This window comes from Urocampus carinirostris, chromosome 10, assembly GCF_059441175.1.
Source record: "Urocampus carinirostris isolate Australia breed hairy pipefish chromosome 10, RoL_Ucar_1.0, whole genome shotgun sequence".
NCBI lineage: Eukaryota > Metazoa > Chordata > Actinopteri > Syngnathiformes > Syngnathidae > Urocampus > Urocampus carinirostris.
In genome coordinates this window covers 13,447,049-13,473,024 of record NC_142358.1, presented here as the reverse complement: position 1 = coordinate 13,473,024, position 25,976 = coordinate 13,447,049, and the positions used below count along the sequence as shown (strand labels likewise).

Here is a 25,976-nt window from a genome sequence, read left to right as displayed (position 1 = left end):
TTTTTGTTACTCTCTTCCTTCTTTTTCATCTTTTCCTTTCGTTTTTCTGTTCCTTGTTTTTCTTTTCTTATTCTCATTTTTGACATTATTTTTCATTTTTCCCCTTTTTATTTCTTTTGGCCCTTTTTTGTTCTTTGTGAAAGCCCTTCTTCACTAATTTGTACCAGCGTGACGTTGTTATTGAATTGATTGACTATGAAATATGGGTATTAGTTGTTTTTTCTTTTCCCCCTTTTAAGTATGTACTTACTGGTAAAATTTACAAGCTCAAAGTGTTATCATGGCTTAAGATTTCATCATTCATCTTACATAACATAAGCCTCACCTAAAGGGAGCTAACTTCATTGTCCGCTATCTTGCCTATACGGGTACATCAAACCTTAAAAACAGGCTAGGCAGAAAAAGAGAAGTAAAATGGTGCTTATTGGTCACTTTGAGTATCCTCTGTATGTATTCTTCATTGTGCTTTTTGGCACTTGTTTTCAGTTTCACTCTACAATACAGTGACATCTAGTGATAAAATACTAAACAATGTCCCATTTTTTTGTAAGTGCAGCCCACACAAATTATTGATTCATTTTTAAAGATTGATTGATATTCATATTCATTGTTTATAGTATATTTTAGATACGTTGTTGTGTAGCATTCTTTAAAAATGTATTTGAGAAAAGTGAATTTTATATCAGAGATTTTCTTGTAGAAAACACGATTCGGCCCTATCTCATTCGGACCTTAGTTCCAGGTCCCCCAAATAAATTGAATTTGAGACCCCTGCTGGAATGTTTTTAAGTCAGTGTAAATAATAAATTAATATGTTAAATTGGTTTTAACTGAAAGAGTAACCCGGAAGTTATAGCGAACGTACTAGCGCTGCCTTGTCACCCCGGGTCTCCCATTCATTCCCTCCACTCGCATCCCTCCCAGCCACGGCTGGCCCTCCCCTCCAGCTTCAGTGCGCCTGGAAAGATGGCTGCTCCGGCGTTTCTCAGGAGCTCCGAACCGGCGCTATGCCCAAGCTTCGCCGAGGTCTGCTCCTTCCTGGAGCGCTACGGAGCCGTCCTCGACCTGCCTGAAATGACATTCCCGCAAATGGAGGGCTACCTGCGCGACAAGACGTCGGGTAAGGAGCACACTTTTGGGGATAAAGTGGCAGAAAAGCTGCGACACTCACTCGGCGGAGGAGAAGGAGGAAAAGGGGGGCACCATCACCAGGATGTTGAGGGAGATGAAGATGCGTGTCGATTTCCCGTGAAGATCACCGTAAATGACGACGTTGCACCACGTGCACGGCAACATTTGATCATGATTTCCATTCTTCCGCCATTTGACAAACATTAAACGGACAGATATATGAAAACAACTTCCCAAGTTTGGAACTCCGTAAGCATCGAAGCTAACACGAAGCTAGCGATCCCCTAAACATCGTTCACTCTCATTTAACGTGGGAAAAACAGCGAGGTTAAGTTAGTGTTTCAATGGCGTGTTGGGTTTATTTGTGGTAACGAAACCATTTTCAACACAGTGAGAAAAAAAGACAAAACGAGCAACAAGAACACTCAAATGTGAACAGAAGGTAGCCATGATGCACACTGGTTAGCTCTCCCGATCGAAAATTCTCCGGTGCAATCGCTTCCTTCAATTCGCTAACTGCGCGAACTGATCATACTATCGTTTAATTCTTGTTTTCTATTTTGATGTATTCTTTATAGTTTTTAAACGCATTGGAGGACACTTTGTGGCTGTCAGGTATACGCATGCGCAGTAAGGGCCTTCACAGTTAGCCAGCGATTTAGCTTGCAAAGTAAGCATTGATGCTGAGAGTTGGTACAGTCCGATTTAAGTTTGTTTGTCATATTTCTAGCTAATACATTGAAACTAATATCCTCTCAAGTATTATATTTCTACCGAACTTCTCCTTGAACTGACAATCTAATTGTTTTGTTTCAGTTAGTCAATTTGTTTGACGCCGTAACTGTGATCCATGACAATACTTTAACCCCAAATACTAAATACTGTATTTAGATTAATGAGACATCTCATTAACCTATTGCATTTTAAGTAAATGTTAATATTAGACCTCAGTTGATGTATTCAGTTCCGGTCTGAAATACAAATGTCCAGCTATCACTTTCTACACCACCCCCAGCCCCCCATCAACTTACCTACAGGTATTTAAATAATAATTCTAAAACTTATGACCCTTCGAGGCCACAGTCCAGTATTTCTCGTTGTTTCTCTCATACACACCTACAGTAAATGCTTAGGATCGTGATAATGTATCCGGTATTTTGCTGCAAAGTTCACGGAACCCTTAACCGCTTGGTTTGTCAGGGCACTGCCGAGGACGCAACTCTGGATAGCTTTCCCCACTGCTGACTGGTCATGGCCTGAGTTTGGGTTGTGGCAGAACAGACACAAGTCAATTATTTGATGTTGTTGGCTTAGTTCTTTTTGTCTCTCTTGGCCAGTCCTGATGATCTTGAGATGTGACCATACAACTGCAATTTTTGGCTGCCCACAGTTGACAACCGTTCTTCGTAGGGTACAATGTGCTCTCTGATGGTATAGCGTACTGTTATGTCTGTCACATGGGTTATGTAGCTAATTCCTAGAGGTTTCCTCTCGCATCCCATCTCCATGGCCTGAATTTTGCTTTCCAGCTGTGCTTTGCTGTGAGAGTCCATGTCTCTCAACTGTAGAGGAAGATGGAAGTAACCAGCATTTGCCTGAGGCTGGTCTTGGATTTCACTGCCATGTTCTTGTCCCTCCAATTTTTGTTTTTATATAACTTACGGTTTTATTGAGTTTTCAACAATTTTCCGTAGAAAAATACAATCCTAATCCAAACAAACTCAAAACAAACAGACAAAAGAGCAGCTCATCATCAATTGTGGAAAAAGAAAAAGCAGAATATTTAACTAGGAGTGTGGTGCAATGCATTATGGATACGGAGGCGTCACAGATTGTGGTTGGTTTATCTAATAACTGCAGATGTGTCCAAGTGGAGCAACACAGTTATGTCTCCAAAAAGACACAGTCTCTGTGATTTTGGGGGAGTAAATTTCAACCATCTTCCCATGCAGTCCACAACATTTTCCCATAAGGGAGAGATTTTGTAATTTTCCCACAAAGCATGTATCTGCTTACATTTCTCGTTTTTTCATTGTTTCTCTCCTACACACCTAAAGTAAATGCTTAGGAACATTAACATTTATACAGTAATTTGCTGCTAGGATGATCTTTTAACTCGGAACAACCTGGAGTGTGGCACTCAAATGCGGTTGTATGTGACAAATAATTAAATTGATGTTAGTAATTCCCCCTCATTTTTATGTTTTCCCCAGTTCCCAAACCTCTCATAGAACTTCATGTCAAGCTCCTCCGAAAGCTAGGCAAGACAGTGACTACTGAACGCTGGGAAAAATACCTGGCCAAAGTAAGTGAAGCATGCAATCAGTCCAAAGTTGAATTGTGATCAGGGTGGGAAGGAGATTTCCCCAAAACTAAATTTGCTGTTTGTTTTCTTATAGAGTTGCCAGGAGCTCAACAGTGCCTGGGCTTGGGAGCTGGAACAGAGTGGTTACCAGGATATGTCAATGGAGTGCAAATCCAGCATCCTCAAAGTATAAAATTTGTGCCTCTGACATGATACCATAGTATTCTTTATTATCTTCTTATCTTCTTAATGTTTTAAAATAGCACTTTAACTCATTTTAGAGTTATACATCTGACAGAATTCTAGAAGTTTCCTATCAAGTGCCTTTAACAAACCCTCCCGGTACTCCAAATGTATTGAAGTAGCTTTATTTTATTGCATGTGGATAATGTTGTGGTGTGAATTATTAGTCATAGACCTGCTCAACTTCACCCAATACAACTTTAAAACATAATTTTGTTTATAATCAGTCACTCAACACATGCCAAAATGTGATTTATTGTTTATTCTTGTCTTTAAATGGACCAGATTTCACAACGTTCACATTCACGAATCCCTTAACCCACTAGGTTGTTCGGGCTTTACTTTCTGTAATGTCTTGGGCCAGTACAGCCTGGCGACAGCCATTACTGGTTTCCATGGTTACCAGTAGCAGGAAAAGCCTCCTGATCTGACTCTGATACAGCAGCCTCATCATCTGGTCGCCATGTTTTTCGGTGTAAATAAATTATCATCACGCTCTTAAGAGATGAGCTTTATATTGGCATTAACAATACTGATCCTAGACCCTAAATCACTAGGGAAAACGCTTTCATTCTGAAATTTATAGTAGAACTGTAAATGTTGCAAAAACTCCATATTCTGTGATTAAATATCAACAATCTCATCAATAGATCTTCTTAGTTCTATATCACCTAGAGCTCACGTCTAGTAAATTACAGCTCTTAAATATAATCTTAAAATGTTTTAAGTTATGCTCTTTTAACATTTACTGTAGGAGTCTTTGTAATAAACATTTGTATTCAAAATTCTGATGTGGTTCTGTTTTTTTACCCCAGTATCTTTGTGAGTGCCAGTTTGATGACAACATCAAGTTCAAAACGTTGATAAACGAGGAGGAGCCGGACAAGATGCGCCTGCAGCCCATCGGGCGGGACAAGCAGGGTTTGATGTACTGGCTGCAGCTGGACCAAGAGCAAAACATCCGGCTTTACACAGAGGAGCAGGATGACCTGGACGGCTCCACATGGAGATGCATAGTCAGGTACCGGAACCTATAGAAGGCATGTTTTACTCTCCGACTTGCGTTCAATCAATTTTCATTAAATCCGTGATGGTCCCTTCAGGACCCGCAATGACTTGGCTGATGCTCTGGAGATCCTCAAGGCTCAAGTCTTTCCAAATCTGAACACAGACCAAGACCAGAAACTGTTTGAATCTGGAAGTAGCAGTCCTGATCGCAGAGAAACCGGTAAATTATTTAACAATATTAAATAGTTAAATATTGCTATTAAAAAATATTTAAAAGGGGTATTCGGGGACTAGACAAGTGGTCTCTAAAGTGGTGCCCACAGGCACAAGGTAGCCCCCTACGAGCACCTGAGTAGCCCGTAGACTTGCTCTGAAAATTGCACGCTAGTGAGGGGTCATGGTGATTTTTCTAGGAAATTTGATTTCTAACTGGCATGTGAAATCATTGAGATGATCACTGTCTTGTTTTAGTGGTTGACTGTGCTTAATCTAACATTTCTTACAACCTAGTTATAAGATAATAGTAACATTCAGTGTTCATTTTACCTCTGAAAAGTGATGAGTCACGGGGATTCGCATGCTCAAAAATCTATGGGTCCCAACAGAGATCTAAGGGTCCCCAAAATTTGGTGTTATCGAGGTTGAAATTGTAAAAAAAAAAAAAATAAATATATAAAAATCTATATATTCATCCAGTTTTAATCATCAAAATATTAATTCATTTTCTGCATCAAATTATTTTTGGTAATATACCGATTAAAGGGATAACCACAAACCTGTCTTTTTTTCATTTTCTCCTTTTATATTTCCTTTTTTCTTAACTTCTTTATACAACATAATAATTTGTAATATAAGGCATCAAAGCAAGTGAGCCGTTTGAGATCCAGCTCTCTTGAATGAGTTGAGCCGAAAATGCCGGTTCTCTAAAAAGAGATGGACTTTTCACCACGCAACTCGAGATCGGCGTGCAGACGAAAACTCGAACCACGAGTCCAAAACAACATCTGCCGGATCTGTCTGACAAAAAGTTTGGAGTGCGGTAAATCTTTAAAAAAAATGTAATCGGGTAATAATGACAATTTTGTGTCAAAAAAGTTGCGTCCCAGAGACGCACGTTGATTTGAGACTATGCGTCCCCAGCAAAAAAAAAATGCGTCTAGACGCAGGGACGTGGGCAAACTAGAACACTGAACATTGTAACAAAATAGCAATAACATGAGTTGCTATTTTAGAACTGCATTTTAAACTGATAACCTTTCACGCTACTCAATAACAAAAAAGTAGCTCTCTGGTTCATTAAGGTTGGCGCCCCCTGGAATAGCCTAAGGGGTAACGGTGGATGGGTGGATTTGTTTTTATGTGTTAAAGTTAATGAAAACTTCATTCATCTGAACACATTATTTCTTGTGTGACATCAAAGGGGTCGAAGAAGACAAGAAACTCCACAAAATCTCAGATGAAGTCATCGTAAAAGTTGAAAAAGAGGAGAACCCTCTCAAGCAAGGTTAGAATAACATTTCATAAGTGAATGGATCAATCATCAGTTTGGTTGTTTAACCTTATTTCCCTTGCTGAGTTGGACACCCCCCACCCCTTTTTTTTTTTAAATTGGCTTTTGTGCGTAGTTGGCATGTTAAAAAAGGTTTCTTTAGTCACATGTTGGAAATTTTGTACTTTTGGTACAGGCTTCCGGACTCCAATTAATTTGCCAAGCTTGGGTTGGCTGGCCTAATATGTATTTATTATAAAATAATGTTGGCCATTGTTTTGCTTCCATTAGCTCACAAGGACCATATAGCGACCATCAAAGAGGCAAAACAAGAGAAAATCAGCGATGGAACTTCTCCAATTGATAATCATGTCAGCACCATCACCTCAGTCATCAAATCCGAGTGCAAGGACTTGTCTGTCGTCTTGATGACAGCGTCCAAGCAGGACACAAACAAGGAAGGAGAAGCAGAACGCGCTGTTGTCAAGAGCAGCCAGCAAGCGAAGATACCGCTGAAAAAGAGAGAGCTGAAGCTGGCTGAAAGCTTCCACAGCAACCACCTCAACAACAGTAGCAGCATCATAGTGTGCAATCCCTCGGTCATACAGAGCAAGGACAGCTTATTAGCGCCAACTGGTGGCCAGCTGTCGTCACAACAACCGTTGGAACTTACAAACGGGAGATCATCAATAGTTTCTCGTCATGTTGGGGTCATCCGTGGACCATCATCCAACGACGAGAACGGCTGTAAACTTGCAGAGGAAGAAAATAATATGCAAGGTACCAACACAAGTATGGAAATACTTTTTAATGTATTGTTTAAAACTTCCCACCTTTACTGAATCTTTTAAAGCAGAGTTTTTCACCCTTTTTTATCAAGGTACTTGTATTTTAAACGTCTGGGTATACGGTATGTTGAAAATGGTTAAACTATAATTGCCATTAACAATTTCATGTTTTTTTAAAGCTTGAATTGACGATATAAAGTCATTTGTGATCACTGTGACTGGGGAGGTAATATAGGTTATCAATTTTGGTTACGGTAATTGTTTTGCTGTAATTTTGATTTTACTGTATTTTTAACGTGTTTTTCAGGTGTTACTATATTTCTATCTCGTGTTTCTTGCAAACATATCTTAGTGGAACAAAACAGGAGATGATTGGTAAATAAAAGGCAAAAAAGGTAAATCTGCTGCCACCTACGGATATGGTTAATTGTTACCAACTGATCACTCGTAAATGGCAAAGATACTGAACAATAGCATGCTTTAGATCGAGTTGAGCAATTCCGTGTAGCACACTAGACAAGGTTTCACGGTGCAATAGTGTGTCCCAGAACACGAGTTGAAGAAAACATGTTCAAGTATCTTTTATCACCATTTCACACTTCCCTAACTGTCACACAAGATTTTGAGGAGATAAAATCTTACAATTTTTTTCCAACCATCACATGTTTATTTTCACTTTCAGTTTAAGTTCAAAATTGTTCTGTGTATTCAAACTGCAACATGCTCATTCAGGCCATATCAATTTATATGCAACATTAGTGCTAACTATTAATTCACACCCAGTTCATTGATTAATAAAATCGGCTAAGATGATGAACTGTAGCAGACATTTAACACTTAAAACATGCAGTATTTTACAACATTAGTATAACTTCTGCTTGCAGCCAGCTAAACATTGCTTTTACGGGCATGCAAGGATCTTTGTCCCGACTTAGCTTTTTAGTACATAAATCAGATAAAGATTGGTTTAATACAAAAATATTAAAAATATGAATTTGTAAATTGTAATCCATGTTTTGTAGTCCGTAGTCTGATAAAATATAAAAAACAAACAAGTAACAATTTATTTTCCTAAAGTTGTAATTGATTTTTTTTAACTTAGAAAGTGTGCTAAACGCTGTCCTGATAATGTGTTGTTATTTTGACATTTACTAGTCGTAGGAAATCTGGAGGTGGGACGCCAGTCGGTGCTGGTGAAGAACGAGCCCGTTGTCCGGGAAGGGACAGCACGACTTGACCAGGGTACGAACACACAAGCTGACAAAGAAACCGATGAAAGTGTCCCTCAGGCAGATGAGGCTGAGTTGAGACACCAAGAAGTAGATGTGGTAAAAGAAGAAAACGAAGACAAACATCAGAAGGATGCGAGTACTTCAAGAAAAGCGCAAGCACAGTTGAAGGCAAAGGACACGGAAGAGGAAGACGTAAATGGCAGTCTACCAGATCAGACAGTCGAGAAGGATGCCCGAGATAAGCCACGTCCACGAGAGAAGGCGTCCTCAGAGCTTCAGAAGGAAGGAATTCGTTTGAAGATCAAGATCCCGCCTCACCGGAGGAATAAGCTGAAGGCCAAGGAGGAGCTGGAGGACACGTCAGATGGGAGGTCTCTTAGAAGGTCTGCCAGGATCTCCAGGTTTGTTGTCCACATCAAACATCAACAATAGGCCTTGAAATAAACACCTAAAAATCTCATTTTCAAACTGGTTTTGTTTAACAGTCGCACGCAATGTATTATTCTATAGTAAGAAAAAAAATCACATATGTTTTGAGCACATGCTTTGAACTTGTAAATTTACTTTACACAAAAATAAGGTCAGTTCAACGTGTTAATCTTGCAGGCCAAGCTCCAAGGCGGTTGAGAGCCCGAAAAAAAAGAAAGGCCAAAAGAAGCAGGCCAGAGAAGAAGGGGGGGAGGAAAAGGAGCAGCAGGAGGAGGAGCAGGTGGAAGGTGGAGATGATGAAGACCAGAGTCTCTCTGACAAGAAAGAAGGAAAAACAAAAGCTATCATCCAAATGCGAAAGCGCAGGGTATTGTATATTCCATTATCATATGGCAACACAGAGAAACTATGGGGGAAAAAAAGCCATTAAGATCCTCTACACACATAGTTCACTCAATGTAGTTTAATTACAAATCAAATATTTGAATTGTGGTTGGAATGGGGTAATTGCTTCTGCTTATGACTTATCACTGCTGCCTTTTTTTCCCTTCTTGTGTATAGGGTAAGAGGAAACACGGGCGCCCCCGTTGGTCCAATACCAAACGCCACAAACCAAACGAAGAAGATGAGGAGGCACCAAATGGAGCTAAAGATGGCGAGGAGGCCAGTGAGGGAGGAAACCACTCTGACAACTCCTACCATTCCGAAGACATTCCTAAAGAGGATGCTTGCTCTCACTGTGGTCTTCCCAACCACCCTGAACTGGTGAGATACTTTTTTCTGTTTTTATACGATTTTTACCTGAATCATGTAACTGCTGAGCACTTCCGATAACTTGTTTCCACTTGTCATTCTTAGATTCTTTTATGCGACTCGTGTGACAGTGGATATCACACAGCTTGTCTGCGGCCTCCTCTCATGCTCATACCAGATGGAGAATGGTTCTGCCCGCCATGCCAGCACGTAAGTTACTTACAAAAAAAACTAAAATAACACAAATGATTTTAGTGGTGCGCTTAATCACTTGTGTTTGGGATAGAAACTGCTGTGTGAGAGACTGGAAGAGCAACTGCTTAACCTGGACAGCGCTCTGAAGAAGCGAGAGCGTGCTGAAAGGAGGTAAACTGTGTACACACATACACTTCCAGATATAAAACTACTGAGGTGGTTTATGTGCTAGCAAGTAGATTTATTTTTTATAAATCAAATCTGTTTCGGTCAGGCGGGAGAGGCTGGTGTACGTTGGGATCAGTGTAGAGAACATCATCCCAGTGAGTGCAATGCAAAACAGCAGCTCCTTTAATGCCCACGGGAGCCACACCGATTGGAGATACTTGATTGTGTTCTCACAGGGAAATGAGGAAGAGGAGAAGACCCCCAAAAAGAAAGATGCCAAGAAGAGTAAAAATCTGGGGAGGAGGTCAACAAGAACCAGGAAGCACATCAGCTACAGGTTATTTTGTTTGCATCTTTGTTGCCTCTTCCACTCTCTAACTTCAAGTTAAAATGTTGAATGTGTTTTCTCAACGGATTAATGTGTATTGGTAAAAAAGCTTTTTTTTTTTTTTTGCCTGTCTAAAAACTAACTTTGATAAATTTCCTTCAGATTTGATGACTTTGATGACGCCATTGACGAGGCCATCGAGGAAGATGTTGACGAAGTAAACAAAAGTGAGTGGATTGAATTTTGTTCCAACACCTCATAATACTTCACTTAATTTATTCATGATTTGTCTTAAGTCATCTTATTGTGGCCAGGAAGGTTCATGATTAGCCACCACAAAAAAAAATCCTAAAGTGGAGGTTATGGATTTGTCAATGACATGTCAAGCGCATCTCTGTATTGCTGATTAAGAAGCCCCCCAACTCTGGTAGAATATTTGAGGAATGTCTTTTTTTTATTCCATTTATTTTACGGGCTTTTTTTTTTTAAATACAAAAAAGTATGATCTTAGTGAAGCATTGCAGCCCGCCAGGTAACTAAGGCGAAAGGGTTGGTGATATTGTTAAACAATAGAATAATGATTCTAATAGATGAACCCAATTTAGGGGTTGGCAACTTGAAAAAAAAAAAAACTCATCATAGCTTGTAGTTTTGCAACAATTAAAAATGTCCCCACTGTTTTAACTATTTCTACCCAATCAAGCATCCTGCGACAACTTTTAATTGTCGGTACCAGTTTTGAGTTAATCATATTAAACTGCTGTTTTGTTTGCCTTAATTTTACTATTTAAGTTAGTGACTTTTAAAATGGCCACTAAATCTAATTAATTGATTTTATTGCATGGTGTAAAGAGCCGGCCAAATGCCCCAAAATTCGAAATGCATTTTAATGGCTGTCAATCATATAGATATATTTGCCTTTTGCCCACATTCTGTTTGTATTTAAGATTACAGAATCCTTTAGCCCCTCTAGGTTCGGCCCTCTCTAATCCCAACATTCAATGATTTAAGTTCCCCTGGGACACAACATATACACTAAATAACAACACACATAATATACTCAATTGAGCGCATTCATGAAAAAAAACATAATATTGCCACATAGAGACTATTTGATGGATCGTCTGTTGCAATTCCCACAATGTGTCCACATTTATCTTGTAGACTTTGCTTTTATTTTTCTTTTTTTTTTTGCATGGTTTTGGGTTTTCTTTTTGTCACACCGCATTAGACATTGCTTAGAGAAGAAAAAACAAAAAATGTTCTTCAAGCTAGTACTTCTCCTTGTAATGAACCCCCGTGGCGTAAATGTCACTCCAGGGGGAGTCCCAAACATTTCCGCAGGCGCCACATTGACAGAGCCCAATAAGACGAGCAACCGCCCTCCCATGACGCTCTCCACGCGAAACAGAAAGCGGCGGCGTCTGAACGATCTAGAGAGCGGCAGTTCTGCAGCGGAGAGTGAGGACGCCTTCACGCTCAGCAACAGGTGACGTCTGTCATCATCACTGTTGAACTGGTCGTATGTTAATTCTTAAAATGCAAAATTTGAGGAAGTGGTACATGGTTTTTGCATTAAAATCTATGTAATCTAATACCTTGGCATTATGTCGCAGTTGGATGCAGTCATGGTAAAACAAATGGCAAGCAGCCAAAAGGGGGCTAACTGGAAAAAATAACATTCGGTGAGCTGCCAATGGGGGGATAACCAGCACCGATGAACGAAAGGTGGTCACAGCCCCAGGGGAAAAACTTAAGACCGACCGACCAAAAAACACGCAGTGAGCTGCCAGGCTACCAAGGAACCAACAACAAAAAGCGGTAGCAACATTGACAAATGACTGGTAATAAACCAAGAGATATGGCAAAACCAGCGTCAACGTCATGTTAGCCAGCAAAACGACACACGGGCAGCCAACGAGCACTCACCTTTAGCAATGGAACTGAATAGCCTTCGGCAGCCCCGAATCAACTAGTAGGTGGCCGGACAAAATTGTACCAACACGCGCAAAAAACACAACTGAAAATCCATAATTGCCTACCTAAAACGAGGCTAAGGCAAACAAGGAACACTCGCTGTATTGGTAGCAGGTAAACTTACCCTACGCAGCTTTTGGAGGTCAAAGTACGCAACTCTGACAAAACCGTTACAAGGCCCCCTTTGACCGGGTAAGCAAAGTTTCAAATTCTCCAAGCAGAAATGAAGGCTATGCAATCTGTGATCACTACAATCACTTTCTGTTTTGAAGATGCTGCAAATGGTGTGCAATAGGATTCGCCATTTTGAAAATGTCGTGTTCCTTTAGTGACGCCACAGCTCTAGAGGAAACAAGCCAGATGGGTCAACTTTGAGACTAAATTTCTCGTGTGTCCATTGCATATTTGTGGGGAGGAACACTACATGTTCTCTACCTATTTCATGAAAAGATTCTCGGTTTGGGAGTGTCTTTAACCCTCGTGACATGCGTTTTCTTTTTTGACTTGATGTATGTCAGTGTACATTATTTGGACATGAGATTAAAAGTGTGATAACTCGGCCATTTATGAATATATTTTTGACTTTAAACCACTTAGTGTTAGGTGGCATTAGAATATCTAATTTTTCATTAATTTATTGTATTCCCTTAGGGGAATACAAGTTCTGATAGTGCCGATAAAGTTAAACAACTGAATTGCATATACAGGACTGTCTCAGAAAATTAGAATATTGTGATAAAGTTCTTTATTTTCTGTAATGCAATTAAAAAAACAAAAATGTCATACATTCTGGATTCATTACACATCAACTGAACTATTTCAAGCCTTTTATTATTTTAATATTGCTGAATTTGGCTTACAGCTTAAGAAAACTCAAAAATCCTATCTCAAAATATTTGAATATCATGAAAAAGTATACAAGTAGGCTATTCAACTAATCACCTGAATTATCTAATTAACTCGAAACACCTTGCGAGGGTTTCCTGAGCCTTAAAAACACTCAGCTTGGTTCAGTAAACTAAATCACAAGTATGGGGAAGACTGCTGATCTGACTGCTGTCCAGAGGACCATCATTAATACCCTCCGTCAGGAAGGTAAGACACAAAAAGAAATTTCTCAAAGAGCAGGCTGTTCAGAGTGCAGTTTCAAAGCATATCCACAAAAAGTCTGTTGGAAGGGAAAAATGTGGCCGGAAACGCTGCACAACCAAGAGAGATGACCGCAGCCTTAACAAAATTGTGAAGAAGAACTGCTTCCAGAATTTGGGGGAGCTTCAAAGACAGTGGGCTGAAGCTGGAGTCCAGGTATCAAAAGCCACAGTTCACAGACGTGTCCGGGAAATGGGCTACAATAGCCGTATTCCCATGGTCAAGCCACTTCTGAACTCAAGTCAACGGAAGAAGCGTCTGACTTGGGCTATGGAGAAGAAGCACTGGACAGTTGCAGAGTGGTCCAAAGTCCTCTTTTCAGACGAAAGCAAGTTTTGCATTTCATTTGGAAGTCAAGGCGCCAGAGTCTGGAGAAAGGCTGGAGAGGAGCAAAATCCAAGTTGCTTGAAATCCAGTGTGAAGTTCCCACAGTCAGCAATGGTTTGGGGAGCCATGTCAGCTGCTGGTGTTGGTCCACTGTGTTTCATCAAGTCCAGAGTAAATGCAACTGTGTACCAAGAGATTTTAGAGCACTACATGCTTCCATCTGCTGAAAAGCTCTATGGAGATGAGGATTTCATTTTCCAGCATGATCTGGCACCTGCCCACAGTGCCAAAACCACCAGTAACTGGTGCACTGACCATGGCATCACTGTCCTTGATTGGCCTGCTAATTCCCCTGACCTGAACCCCATCGAGAATTTGTGGGGTATAGTTAAGAAGAAGATGAAAGACACCAGACCTACAAATGCAAATGAGCTGAAGGCCGCTATCGAAGCTTCCTGGGCATCAATAACACCTCAGCAATGCCACAGGCTGATTGCCTCCATGCCACGCCGGATTGATGCAGTAATCCGTGCAAAAGGATTCCCAACCAAGTACTGAGTGCATCAATGGACATTTTCAAATGTTTGATTTAGTTTTGCTGTTATAAAATTATTTTTTTACTTGGTCTGAGGAAGTATTCTAATACTTTGAGATAGGATTTTTGAGTTTTTTTCAGCTGTAAGCCAAAATCAGCAATATTCAAATAATAAAAGGCTTGAAATAGTTCAGTTGATGTGTAATGAATCCAGAATGTATGACATTTTTGTTTTTTTAATTGCATTACAGAAAATAAAGAACTTTATCACAATATTCTAAATTTCTGAGACAGTCCTGTACATTGCTACATAAAATATCTAGGTGAATATTTCATAAGCCCTTTGAATTTGTCAAAAAGTGGTCACATTTTTTTCCAATACTTGTCACTTTCCCAGAAAACCTTACGCAATTTATGTCAGTGTTTGTTATTTGGACATGAACTTGAAGTGTGATAACGTAGTCATTTACAAATATTGTTTTACTTCCAACCACTCAAAATGTTCTGTGGCATCAGACCTATCGATACATATAGTATTTTTATGTATTTATATATCCTGCCGCCCCTTAAGACAATACAAATCTGAAAAGTGACTATATAGAAAACTAACTGAACTGTATGTACATATACATAAATTTTCTATGTAAATATTTCCTCTGGCTTAATTAGAGCTTTGAATTAGTCAAAGTGCTGACAATTTCTTTAAATACAGTACATTCCAATTATTTTAACAATAGCAGTTTCCCCCAAAAACCTCACCAGGAAGTAGTTTGCAGGCAAAATTATTATTTGGGCTTTGACACCACCAACTGGTGTAGTGGAGTGAACATACAACAAAAAATTACTTCGCTAATACTAAAATCACTTGAAATACATCAGGTTAGTGATGTATCAAAGATTATGAATTATAATGGCTGTCTACAGTGCCTTGCGAAACTATTTGGCCCCCTTGAACTTTGTGACATTTTGCCACATTTCAGACTTCAAACATAAATATATAAAACGGTAATTTTTTTTGTGAAGTATGGGACACAATCATGAAGTGGAACACACTTTATTGGATATTTTAAACTTTTTTAACAAATAAAAAACCAAAAAGTGGGTGTGCAAACTTATTCAGCCCCTTTACTTTCAGTGTAGCAAACGCTGTCCAGAAGTTCAGTGAGGATCTCTGAATGATTCGATGTTTATCTAAATGACTAAAGATGATAAATGGAATCCACCTGTGTGTAATCAAGTCTCTGTATCAATGCACCTGCACTGTGATAGTTTCAGAGGTCTGTTTAAAGCGCAGAGATTATCATGAAGAACGAGGACGATGTGCAAAATTGATACATATCCCTGGCGACTTGCAGCTGTAATTGCAGCAAAAGGTGGCGCTACAAAGTATTAACTCAATGGGGCTGAATAATTTTGCAAACCCACTTTTTCGTCGTTTTGTGTTAAAAAGTTTAAAATATCCAATAGTGTGTTCCACTTCATGATTGAGTCCCACTTATTGTTGATGCTTCACAAGAAATTACAATTTTATATCTCGATGTTTGAAGTCTGAAATGTGGCAAAAGGTCACAAAGTTCAAGGGGGCCAAATAGTTTCGCAGGCCACTGTTTAAGTCCAAATAATGTACATAGCATGTTTTGTGCGAAGTATGTGGTTGGCTCCCAAATGCAATAACATAAATCACAACACAATGCCATTTTGAACATCTACATGTTCTTACGACCCAGGGAAAAGTTGAGCTCCCAAGTGTTTACTTTTGAAGGTTTTCTTCTTAATTGAAAACATGAAAAAGCATGAAAATGTACCTACTTACCACAAGGGTTAAGTTTTCCTTTTAATAATCGTACTTCCTGAATTTTCAATGCTTAGTTCTGAGGATGAAGAATTCGGAGGCTCAGGTGCCGAAGAGGAAGAGGATGAAGAGGAGGACGGGGGGAGTTGGGATAGTGTGTCGCGGCCCAAGCGATCGACAAAAGTGGCGGCCAAGCACAAAGCCGGCAGGGTCAAACACAAAATCGGGAGGCCGCCGGGGCGTAAGAGGCGGAGATGCTCCTCTGAGGAGGAAGAGGAAATCAGCGATGAAGGTGAGTCTCTGTTATCCAAAGACCGCTTTCGAAATTGCTGATGTGGCTTGGCCCCGGCAGACTCGGATCAATACAGCGACATGTCTGACCAAAAGCGTGGCGGGCTAAGACGTGGCCATCGGCAGCAGGTCAACTATCGAGAGATGTCTGAGTCGTCTGATAATTCCCCGACCTCCGGAAAAACAAAAGATGTCAAACAGCGTGGACGGGCGCGGAAGGAACGTCTCTCCAGTGACTATAGTGATGGTCAGTGCTCACCCCGCATATGTGAAATAGATTGATCTACAGTCAATGTACAATTAAATTGCTGTATTTTTCGGATAATATATCAGTCGGCGACGCAGTGGTTAGCGCTTGTGCAGCACAGTTCTGAGGTCATGAGATCGAACCTCCTGTGTGGAGTTTGGATGTTCTCCCCGTGCTTGCGTGGGTTCCCTCTGGGCACTGCGGTTTCCTCCCACTTTCCAAAAACATGCATGTCGGGTTATTTGGCCAGTCCAAATTGTCCCTAGGTGTGAATGAGCGAGTGAGTTGTATGTCTCTGTGTGTCCTGCGATTTGCTGGCACCAGTTCAGGGTGTCCCCTGCCCACTGCCCGAAGATACCTGGGATGGGCTCCAGCACCCTCGCGACCCTACTGAGGATAAGCGGTACAGATAATGGATAGATGGATATATCGGTCCAGATTATAAATCCCCCCCCAGCATACATCACTCACGCAAACAACTTCGTATCATTTTTGGGATATGTATCAGAACAGTAAATTTGCACGTTGCATAAGTTGAACATTTTTACTTTGGCAAAATGACGCCTTATTTTCTAAACATAAGTCTCCTGCTTTATCTGTTGATAACTTGACAGTTAATTTTAGAATTTTAAGATTTATGGTAGAGCACATAACAGTTTCAATACATTTGATGTTTGAGAGATTACTGTTTTAAACCGCTGGTTAATTGCAATAAAAGCAACTCGTTTACGTGTCCATCAATTGGTACGTAAAGGTGGTGTCATTTTGCCAAAGTAAATATTTTCAACTTGCCCATAAGTGATTTCTGTACAAAGTGCAAATTTTCTTTGCTCTACTGTTCTATTACATTTGACCAAATAATGAGATTCAAAGTCATTTTAGTAACATTTGCACGAGTGACGTATGCTAAGGGGGGCATCTCACGCAGGGGGGACATTTTTTGGCACAACGCTAGCATTGTTTAAGTTATCAACACAGGCCTAGAAGGGCTCCTTGTGGTTTAGTGTAAAAATAACGTGAAACTAAATACCTGGTAATAATGTGTTAATAATTCAGACATAGGGTCTCACCAGAGAATAGTTCGCACTCCCGGCCAAACCATGAAAAAAAACTTTGACTTGTAATCCGAGAAAAATGGTAGTGATTTTATGTATTTGTACTACAAATATTTTAACTTGTTTATACAGTGGCCCCCTCTATGTACGAGATTAATCCGTTCCCGGCTCGTACTCGTATCTATAATTTCTCGCATCTCGAACGAAATTTCCCTATAAGAAACAACTGAAAACAATCTGTTCCTGGCCTCTCCAAATCATCCAATATAACCCTAAATAGCTGTAAATGCATATTCCTGATCACCCAAAAACACATTCATATAGTATTGGACATCCATCCATCCATCCATTGTCTTCCGCTTATCCGAGGTCGGGTCGCGGGGGCAGCAGCGTTAAAAGGGAAGCCCAGACGTCCCTATCCCCAGCCACTTCCTCCAGCTCATCCGACGGGACCCCGAGGCGTTCCCAAGCCAGCCGAGAGACATAGTCTCTCCAACGTGTCCTGGGCCGCCCCCGGGGCCTCCTGCCGGTGGGACATGCCCGGAACACCTCCCGAGGGAGGCGTCCAGGAGGCATCCTTATTAGATGCCCGAGCCACCTCAACTGGCTCCTCTCAACGCGGAGGAGCAGTGGCTCTACTCCGAGTCCCTCCCGGATGACTGAGCTTCTCACCCTATCTCTAAGGGAGAACCCAGCCACCCTGCGGAGGAAACTCATTTCGGCCGCTTGTATCCGGGATCGAGTTCTTTCGGTCATGACCCAAAGTTCATGACCATAGGTGAGGGTAGGAACGTAGATGGACTGGTAGATCGAGAGCTTTGCCTTTCGGCTCAGCTCCCTCTTCACCACGACAGACCGGTACAGGGTCCGAATGACGGCAGACGCTGCACCGACCCGTCTGTCGATCTCCCGTTCCATCCTACCCTCACTCGTGAACAAGACCCCAAGATACTTGAACTCCTCCACTTGGGGCAAGACCTCCTCCCCGACACGGAGGGAGCATACCACCCTTTTCCGACTGAGAACCATGGCCTCGGACTTGGAGGTGCTGATCCCCATCCCGGCCGCTTCACACTCGGTTGCGAATCGCTCCAGCGAGAGCTGAAGATCACGGGCTGAGGAAGCCAACAGCACCACGTCATCTGCAAAAAGCAGTGACGCAATGCTGAGGCCCCCAAACCGGACTCCATCCCCGCCAAGGCTGCGCCTAGAAATTCTGTCCATAAAAGTTATGAACAGAATCGGTGACAAAGGGCAGCCCTGGCGGAGCCCAACCCTCACCGGGAACGAATCCGACTTATTGCCGGCAATGCGGACCAGACTCTGGCACCGGGCATACAGGGACCGCACAGCCCGGATAAGACTGTGCGGTACCCCATACTCCCGAAGCACCCCCCACAGGGCCTCCCGAGGAACACGGTCGAATGCCTTCTCCAAGTCCACAAAACACATGTAGACCGGACAGGCAAATTCCCATGTACCCTCAAAGACCCTGAAGAGTGTATAGAGCTGGTCCAGTGTTCCACGGCCAGGACGAAAACCACACTGTTCCTCCTGAATCCGAGATTCGACTTCCTGGCGGACCCTCCTCTCCAGTACCCCTGAATAGACCTTACCAGGGAGGCTGAGAAGTGTGATTCCCCTGTAGTTGGAACACACTCTCCGGTCCCCCTTCTTAAAGACGGGAACCACCACCCCAGTCTGCCAGTCCAGAGGCACTGTCCCCGATGTCCACGCGATGTTGCAGAGGCGCGTCAACCATGACACGCCCACAACATCCAGAGCCTTAATGAAGTCTGGGCGGATCTCATCGACCCCCGGGGCCCTGCCACCGAGGAGTTTTTTGACAACCTCGGTGACTTCAACCCCAGTGATACGAGAGCCCAACCCAGAGTCCTCAGGCTCAGCTTCCCCAGAGGAAGACGTGCCGGTGGAATTGAGGAGGTCTTCGAAGTACTCCGCCCACCGATTCACAACGTCCCGGGTCGAGGTCAGCAGCGCCCCATCGGCACTATACACAGTGTCGATGGCACACCGCTTCCTCCCCCTAAGACGTCGGATGGTGGACCAGAATTTCCTCGAAGCCGTTCGGAAGTCGGCTTCCATGGCCTCGCCAAACTCCTCCCATGCCCGAGTTTTTGCCTCGGCAACCGCCAAAGCCGCATTCCGCTTGGCCAGCCGATACCTGCCAGCTGCTTCCAGAGTCCCACAGGCCAGGAAGGCCCGATAAGACTCCTTCTTCAGCTTGACGGCATCCCTCACCGCCGGTGACCACCAACGGGTCTGAGGGTTGCCACCGCGGCAGGCACCGACTACCTTGCGGCCACAGCTCCGATCAGCCGCCTCGACAATGGAGGCGCGGAACATGGTCCACTCGGACTCAATGTCCCCCGCCTCCCTCGGGACATGGGCGAAGTTCTGCCGGAGGTGTGAATTGAAACTTCTTCTGACAGGAGATTCTGCCAGCCGTTCCCAACAGACCCTCACAACACGCTTGGGTCTGCCGGGTCGGGCCGGCATCTTCCCCCACCATCGAAGCCAACTCACCACCAGGTGGTGATCAGTTGACAGCTCCGCCCCTCTCTTCACCCGAGTGTCCAGAACATGCGGCCGCAGGTCCGACGAAACGATGACAAAGTCGATCATCGAACTACGGCCTAGGGTGTCCTGGTGCCAAGTGCACATATGGACACCCTTATGTCTGAAAATGGTGTTCATTATGGACAGACCATGACGAGCACAGAAGTCCAATAACGAAACACCACTCGGGTTCAGGTCAGGGGGGCCGTTCTTCCCAATCACGCCCTTCCAGGTCTCACTGTCATTGCCCACGTGAGCGTTGAAGTCTCCCAGCAGTACGAGGGAGTCCCCAGGGGGCGCGCTCTCAAGCACACCCTCTAAGGACCCCAAGAAGGTTGGGTACTCCGAACTGCTATTTGGTGCATAAGCACAAACAACAGTCAGGACCCGTCCCCCCACCCGAAGGCGGAGGGAGGCTACCCTCTCGTCTACCGGGGTGAACCCCAACGTACAGGCGCCGAGCCGTGGAGCAATTAATATGCCCACACCGGCTCTGCGCCTCTCACCACGGGCAACTCCAGAGTGGAAGAGAGTCCAACCCCTCTCGAGAGGACTGGTACCAGAGCCCAAGCCGTGCGTAGAGGTGAGTCCGACTATATCTAGTCGGAATTTCTCAACCTCACGCACCAACTCGGGCTCCTTCCCTGCCAGAGAGGTAACGTTCCATGTCCCAAAAGCCAGTTTCTGTAGCCGGGGATCGTCGCGCCAAGGACCCCTCCCTTGGCTGCTACCCAGCTCTCTGCGCACCCGACCCCTTTGGCCCCTCCTACAGGTGGTGAGCCCATGGGAAGAGGGTCCCACGTCGTCCCTTCGGGCTGTGCCCGGCCGGCCCCCGTGGGTAAGGGTCCGGCCACCAGGCGCTCGCCAGCGGACCCCACCTCCAGGCCTGGCTCCAGAAGGGGGCCCCGGTAACCCGCGTCCGGGCGAGGGAAATCGAGGACCAAAGTTTTCTCTCATCATTAGGGGTCTTCTGATCTGCGTTTTGTCTGGCCACTCACCTAGGACCTGTTTGCCATGGGTGACCCTACCAGGGGCTTAAAGCCCCCGACAACATAGCTCCTAGGATCATTGGGACACACAAACTCCTCCACCACGATAAGGTAGCAGATCAAGGAGGAGTAGTATTGGACATTAAGATACAAAAGACTGAATCAGGTCTATATGTTGGGAAACACACGTGCTAACTTGGATGATTTGATGCTTAAACACATTCTAGTCTGGAAATTCTCATAACTTGGATTTTCTTTCCTATGTGGGGGCAAGATTTTTGCTCGAAAGGCATCTCAACTTTCTTGTAACAACAGTAGCTTATATGTAGAGTGGCCATTGTATTAAACTTTTTAGGGGTAGAAATCTGTGGAACTCAAGGATTCAATTTGATTACAATTTTACGAGTTGATTCCGACTCAATGCATCCATACCTTCACTAGTAATTCTTGGGGTTTTGCAGGTTTTACCATCTTGTCCATCATTTTTCTTGTGTTTCTTGGTTACCTTAATTGTTTTGCAATGTGTCAATACAGTAGATTAAATCAATTATTAATACAATAATGACTATTATCAATATGGGAATATTGATTACGGTGCTGGAGGAATTTAAAACTTCTCATTTCTTGACACCTATTTGCCAAAAGTCACATAAGAAAATTATTTTATTTTTCCCTTTTTACGATAGCAATTTGTTTGAGGTCATAAAAAGTCAACATTTGATTACCATATTAGTGTATAACGCGCACTTGTGTATAACGAGCACCCTTAATTATTGATAAAAATTTGTACAAGAGTTTGTTTCACTTATTCTCTACTCAAACCAAGCATTGTGAGTGACACACACCAAAAATGTGCGGCCATAATAAAAATAATTTATTGACGTTAACTATGAAAATAATACCAACTACAGAATTGAAAAGCTATTGAGAATTACCGTAATTATTATAAAACGTCCACACAAAAATAGAGGGTGGATCTCTTGTGAGTTGAGAGATGTGGTTGCATTCAATGTTTTGCGATGTTTTCGACTGATCAATCGTTGCGCAAATGCGGTGATATACTGCCGTAAGACCTCGCTTTTAGCCCTCACCCAAACTTTGAGTTCTATTTTAGGTGAAAAAAAGGCGTGTTGCACACAAATAAATGCAGTACATGTGCCATTGAAGTTGTGTTTATCCACTTTACATGTCTGCCACATGTATTCTGTGTTTGAAACTAATCCTAATATTCTTACAGTGTCACTATCTTCGCGAGAATCTGAAGAGGAGGAGGAAGACAAAAATGAAGACAGTCGAGGGAAGAAGCGAGAGAAGCGGCAAAGACCTAGAGAAGAGGAAGATGTCTACGCTCGTCGCTTCAAATCCAAGCGAAGGCAATGTGACCAAGAAGAGGAGGAGGAGGAAGACGGACAGTCGAAAGGGAAACGCAGTCGACGGAAATCCTCAGAAGACAACGAGGACAAAAGAAGTGAAGCCCAGAGGACGAGTAAAGAGGAAGATGACCCGGAGAAGATGGGGAGAGGGAAAAGGCGGGAGATGCTGTCTCAACAGCGGCGTAAGCGTCTGGCCCAGATGCTGAAAAAGCGAAGGCCTTCCACGGACGAGGAAGAAGACGAGTCCCAAGAATCAGAGTCGTCCTCTGACGAGGACCGACCCGTTCGCAAAAGACTCAACCGCATCGATTCAGATGAAGAGGAGCAGAAGGGACAGGACTCTGACGAGACAGGCAGTGACGCTGGGGACAAGGTGCAGGGACGGAGCAGGGACGGTGGCCCAACGGGGGTCGAACGCGGCGATGCAGTCACAGATGCTGCAGCGGCAAGGGAGACGGTCAAACTTAACGGCCCTTCCCATAATGAGGAAGAGGAAGAGGCCAAGTCAGACTCCTTAAACTCTTCGCAAAACAGTCCGCACTGATGATTTGTCCGTGTCTGTTCCACCATCAGGATCCGGGATTTCTCAAACTTAAGTGTTGCAGAGGAAACGTTTTTACCCAGCCCCACCTCCCCCAAATAATCTTTAAACAAAAATTCCATATCAACACAGAAATGCTAAAAGAGTGGAAAAATATATAATTGTAACGTAATGTGGACAAATTCATATTTTCACAAGGGAAAAAAAATTAAATGTTCATAGACTAATGCTGTGTTTGTTGTTCTCAAGGACAAAAAATTGTAATTTTAACGATGAGAAGGCAAGTATAATATTGCTTTGTGTAAAAGCCCTACATTTAAAATTGAGAAACTATAATGGTGTTTTATGAATTCGGATTTTAAATCCTTTTTATTAGCAGTTTTTTATATTCAGGTCTATGTTTTGCTCTGGGCAAACTAACTAAAAACGCAAACATTTCCCATATCAGTATTTTTTTATGTTGGTAACAAGGAAAAAAGGTTTTTGTAATTTTCCCATGATATTTATTGGACTCTGATTTGTGTATCAGAGTAACAGCAAAGTTATCATGCCATAAAAAAACCCCGATATCATTAGTTAACAAAGCTAGTTTGAGTAAACTGCAACAAACTTCACTTGGTACCTGTGTTGGGTGCATTACTGAAAAAGAGTAATTAGTTACAGTCACTATATACTTCATTTAAAAAGTAATCCTTAACCCCCGAGATTACTGACAGCCAAAATGGCGCGTTTCTCTGAAATTAACTAGCTACAAAATAACGGATATATTCGCATTTAAGTTGACGCCCTAAAATAGCCACATAATAAACGAAATGTGTACGCCAACCTGTTTGTCCACGAACACTTAGCTGAGACACTCCATATCTATTTTGTCTCTGGACTGCGAACCACTCAAAGATTTCCTTCTCTGTTTTTGGGTAGTGTGCAAGATGCATTTTCCCCCAGGCATGGTGTAGTGCAAAAATAATTTTACAAATACAGAATAAAAATAAGACCAAAATTCAGTCCACTTACCATAAACTTTGTGCTCGCATTTGTTCCATCAATTAAGTTGTTTCTGCACACGCTGTCTAACATTCGTCACTTGTGACTCACAATCAAATACGGCATATAAAAAGACCCCCTGATTTCAGTATTTTATTTTACAGTTTTAAATACGGCCTAGATGCGAGTGTACTGTAGGGAGAATACCTCCATGTGGAGTAATTCTGTGTTTTTGTACTTTGTGCTTGAGACAGCGCCACTGTAACTTCATTCAGTTGTACTACACCTCACTTTTTAATCTATGTTGGCGGATTGATAGTTTTCTTACATGGTGAGCGAAAAAGGAACAGGATGTTGTAATACATGATCTGTAAATGGAATATACCAATGAAATATGTATAAATTTTCAACAAAAACCATGCAGCTCCGTGACAGTATTTGTAACCGAAAAAAGTAATTGCGTTCCAGGAATGCGTTCATTTGTAACTGATTAGTCCAACACTGCTTGGTACCAAGAATATGCCAGTAGCCTATACATGGGCAAGCACAAATTTCCTGAGTCAATTGAAACTCTTAAACTCAGCATAGTCACTTGACACCATTGAGCCCAGAACAAAGAGTTATGAATATATTTTTAGAAGCACGTTTTGTATCTAAAAAGACCAAAATCCGACTTTACTGAAAAACATGCATTCCTTCCTTCAATCTTCCCGGACTAAACACTTTTCCAGATAAATATTGAACGTTACAAATAGCAGAAAAAACGTCATATTCAGTCACAAGTGCTTTTAAAAGTTATAACTTGCTTTCATAATTTTACCCCCTTTGTGTCAAGTGAGCCCTATAAAAGTATACTCTTGGAAAAAAAGCCTTTATTCATAATTATTTAGTTAATATTACTAAGCAGGGAAATTCAAATATAATGAAAATAATACATCACAAAGTAAATAAGTTTGTTTTAATGCCGCACATGTCCTTACATGTCAGTATGCTTTTTAAATAGTACAACATGCTAATTGTATTGCTAAAGCCTAATTTGAGAGCCCAAGTTCTAGTACCCGCCCCTTTCAGATTAAAGTAGGTTGTCGTTACAGATATAAAGAACTGCAATTTATTTTGTGATAAATGTGGCCTAGATGCGAGTGGCTCTCCACTCAAGCATTTGTGGCAGCACTTGTTTAGCCCTGGCCTTCTGGCTCTACATGATGTGACATAAAGTGACTTTTCGAAACTGCTGTACATAGCGTGTGGCCTGGTCATGCGCGTTCTCTCTATTTGGGGGAAAAAAATAATAGATGTCGCATTCTAGTCCTCATGTAAAATATAGTGTTCTATTTTCTCGAATGAGGGGAATCCCTGAGGCTGGCGAAGACTAAGCCTGATGTGTGGGTAAGATTTGGATGCAGTTAAAAAGTGGAACTAAGAGATGGCCTAATGGCCATAAAGATGTCTGATTATGTTCTGTCCACAAATTCAGCGCCCCCTGGCTGGGTGAGGCTGGTACTGAAGCTCCCATTATAAATCAAGATCGCTTGTTTTACCTTAAATTCATATTGAGAAATTTATTGTACAGTTACTTAAGGAGTTAGAATATTTTATAAATATAAAAAAGTGTTCCTTAAACAGATGGCCTCTAATTGTTTTGATTACAGTCATGAGCTTTTGGAGCACTGTGAGATCAATTTGATTTGATGGCAGGTGGCTGTATATAGAAAAAATGCTGCCCAATAATATGGATCAAAATACGATTTTTAAAAAAATTTTATATTCCAGTGAGACCATGCTGATCAGAATACTATGTTTAGATTAACAGGTAGATGTGTTTTTCCATTTTAAACCCAGGTTTCACTTAAAGGGACAGTGTGTATTATTTGAACACTCGATTCCGCTGTATTGTGTTGTGCAACTGAAAACGTATGCTAAATTGAACAATGAACAAGGAAGAATACAAACTACGGAGACTCCAAGTGACCAAACCACCGCATTTTATGTGCAGCCTTTTGCCAGTTTTTTTTGGGTACCTGTAGGTGAGGTTTATGTTATGTAAAATAAATGCAAATATCTCAA

The 25,976-nt window shown here is 42.2% G+C and overlaps 1 protein-coding gene and 1 long non-coding RNA gene across 3 annotated transcripts; one reads left to right on the top strand and one right to left on the bottom strand.

Annotated features, from left to right (window-relative positions):
* The first annotated feature begins 872 nt into the window (after positions 1-872).
* Positions 873-25,976, top strand: rsf1a (remodeling and spacing factor 1a). 2 transcript variants are annotated; one of them, XM_088345388.1, is made up of 19 exons: positions 873-1,120; positions 3,345-3,436; positions 3,531-3,623; positions 4,495-4,700; positions 4,783-4,907; positions 6,108-6,191; positions 6,468-6,956; positions 8,120-8,597; positions 8,803-8,992; positions 9,187-9,390; positions 9,484-9,588; positions 9,665-9,744; positions 9,848-9,896; positions 9,978-10,078; positions 10,232-10,296; positions 11,390-11,558; positions 15,927-16,141; positions 16,202-16,387; positions 22,249-25,976. In XM_088345388.1, the coding sequence occupies exons 1-19, from the start codon at positions 967-969 to the stop codon at positions 22,926-22,928; spliced, it is 3,765 nt and encodes a 1,254-aa protein (XP_088201514.1). In that variant the 5' UTR covers positions 873-966; the 3' UTR covers positions 22,929-25,976. The 2 variants fall into 2 exon arrangements, with proteins under 2 accessions (XP_088201514.1, XP_088201515.1); XM_088345389.1 differs by lacking the exon at positions 873-1,120 and adding an exon at positions 1,311-1,380.
* Positions 3,927-7,232, bottom strand: LOC148357785 (uncharacterized). The gene is made up of 2 exons (XR_015851490.1): positions 6,562-7,232; positions 3,927-4,710 (listed from the first exon to the last, which is right to left on the bottom strand). It is a non-coding gene; the product is annotated as an uncharacterized LOC148357785 (long non-coding RNA).

Coding starts and splice junctions, on each gene's coding strand:
- rsf1a (XM_088345388.1), top strand. CDS start 967: ATGGCTGCTCCGGCGTTTCTCAGGAGCTCCGAACCGGCGCTATGCCCA. Junction 6,957..8,119: donor GGAAGAAAATAATATGCAAG/GTACCAACACAA, acceptor GACATTTACTAG/TCGTAGGAAATCTGGAGGTG. Junction 11,559..15,926: donor GCCTTCACGCTCAGCAACAG/GTGACGTCTGTC, acceptor TTCAATGCTTAG/TTCTGAGGATGAAGAATTCG.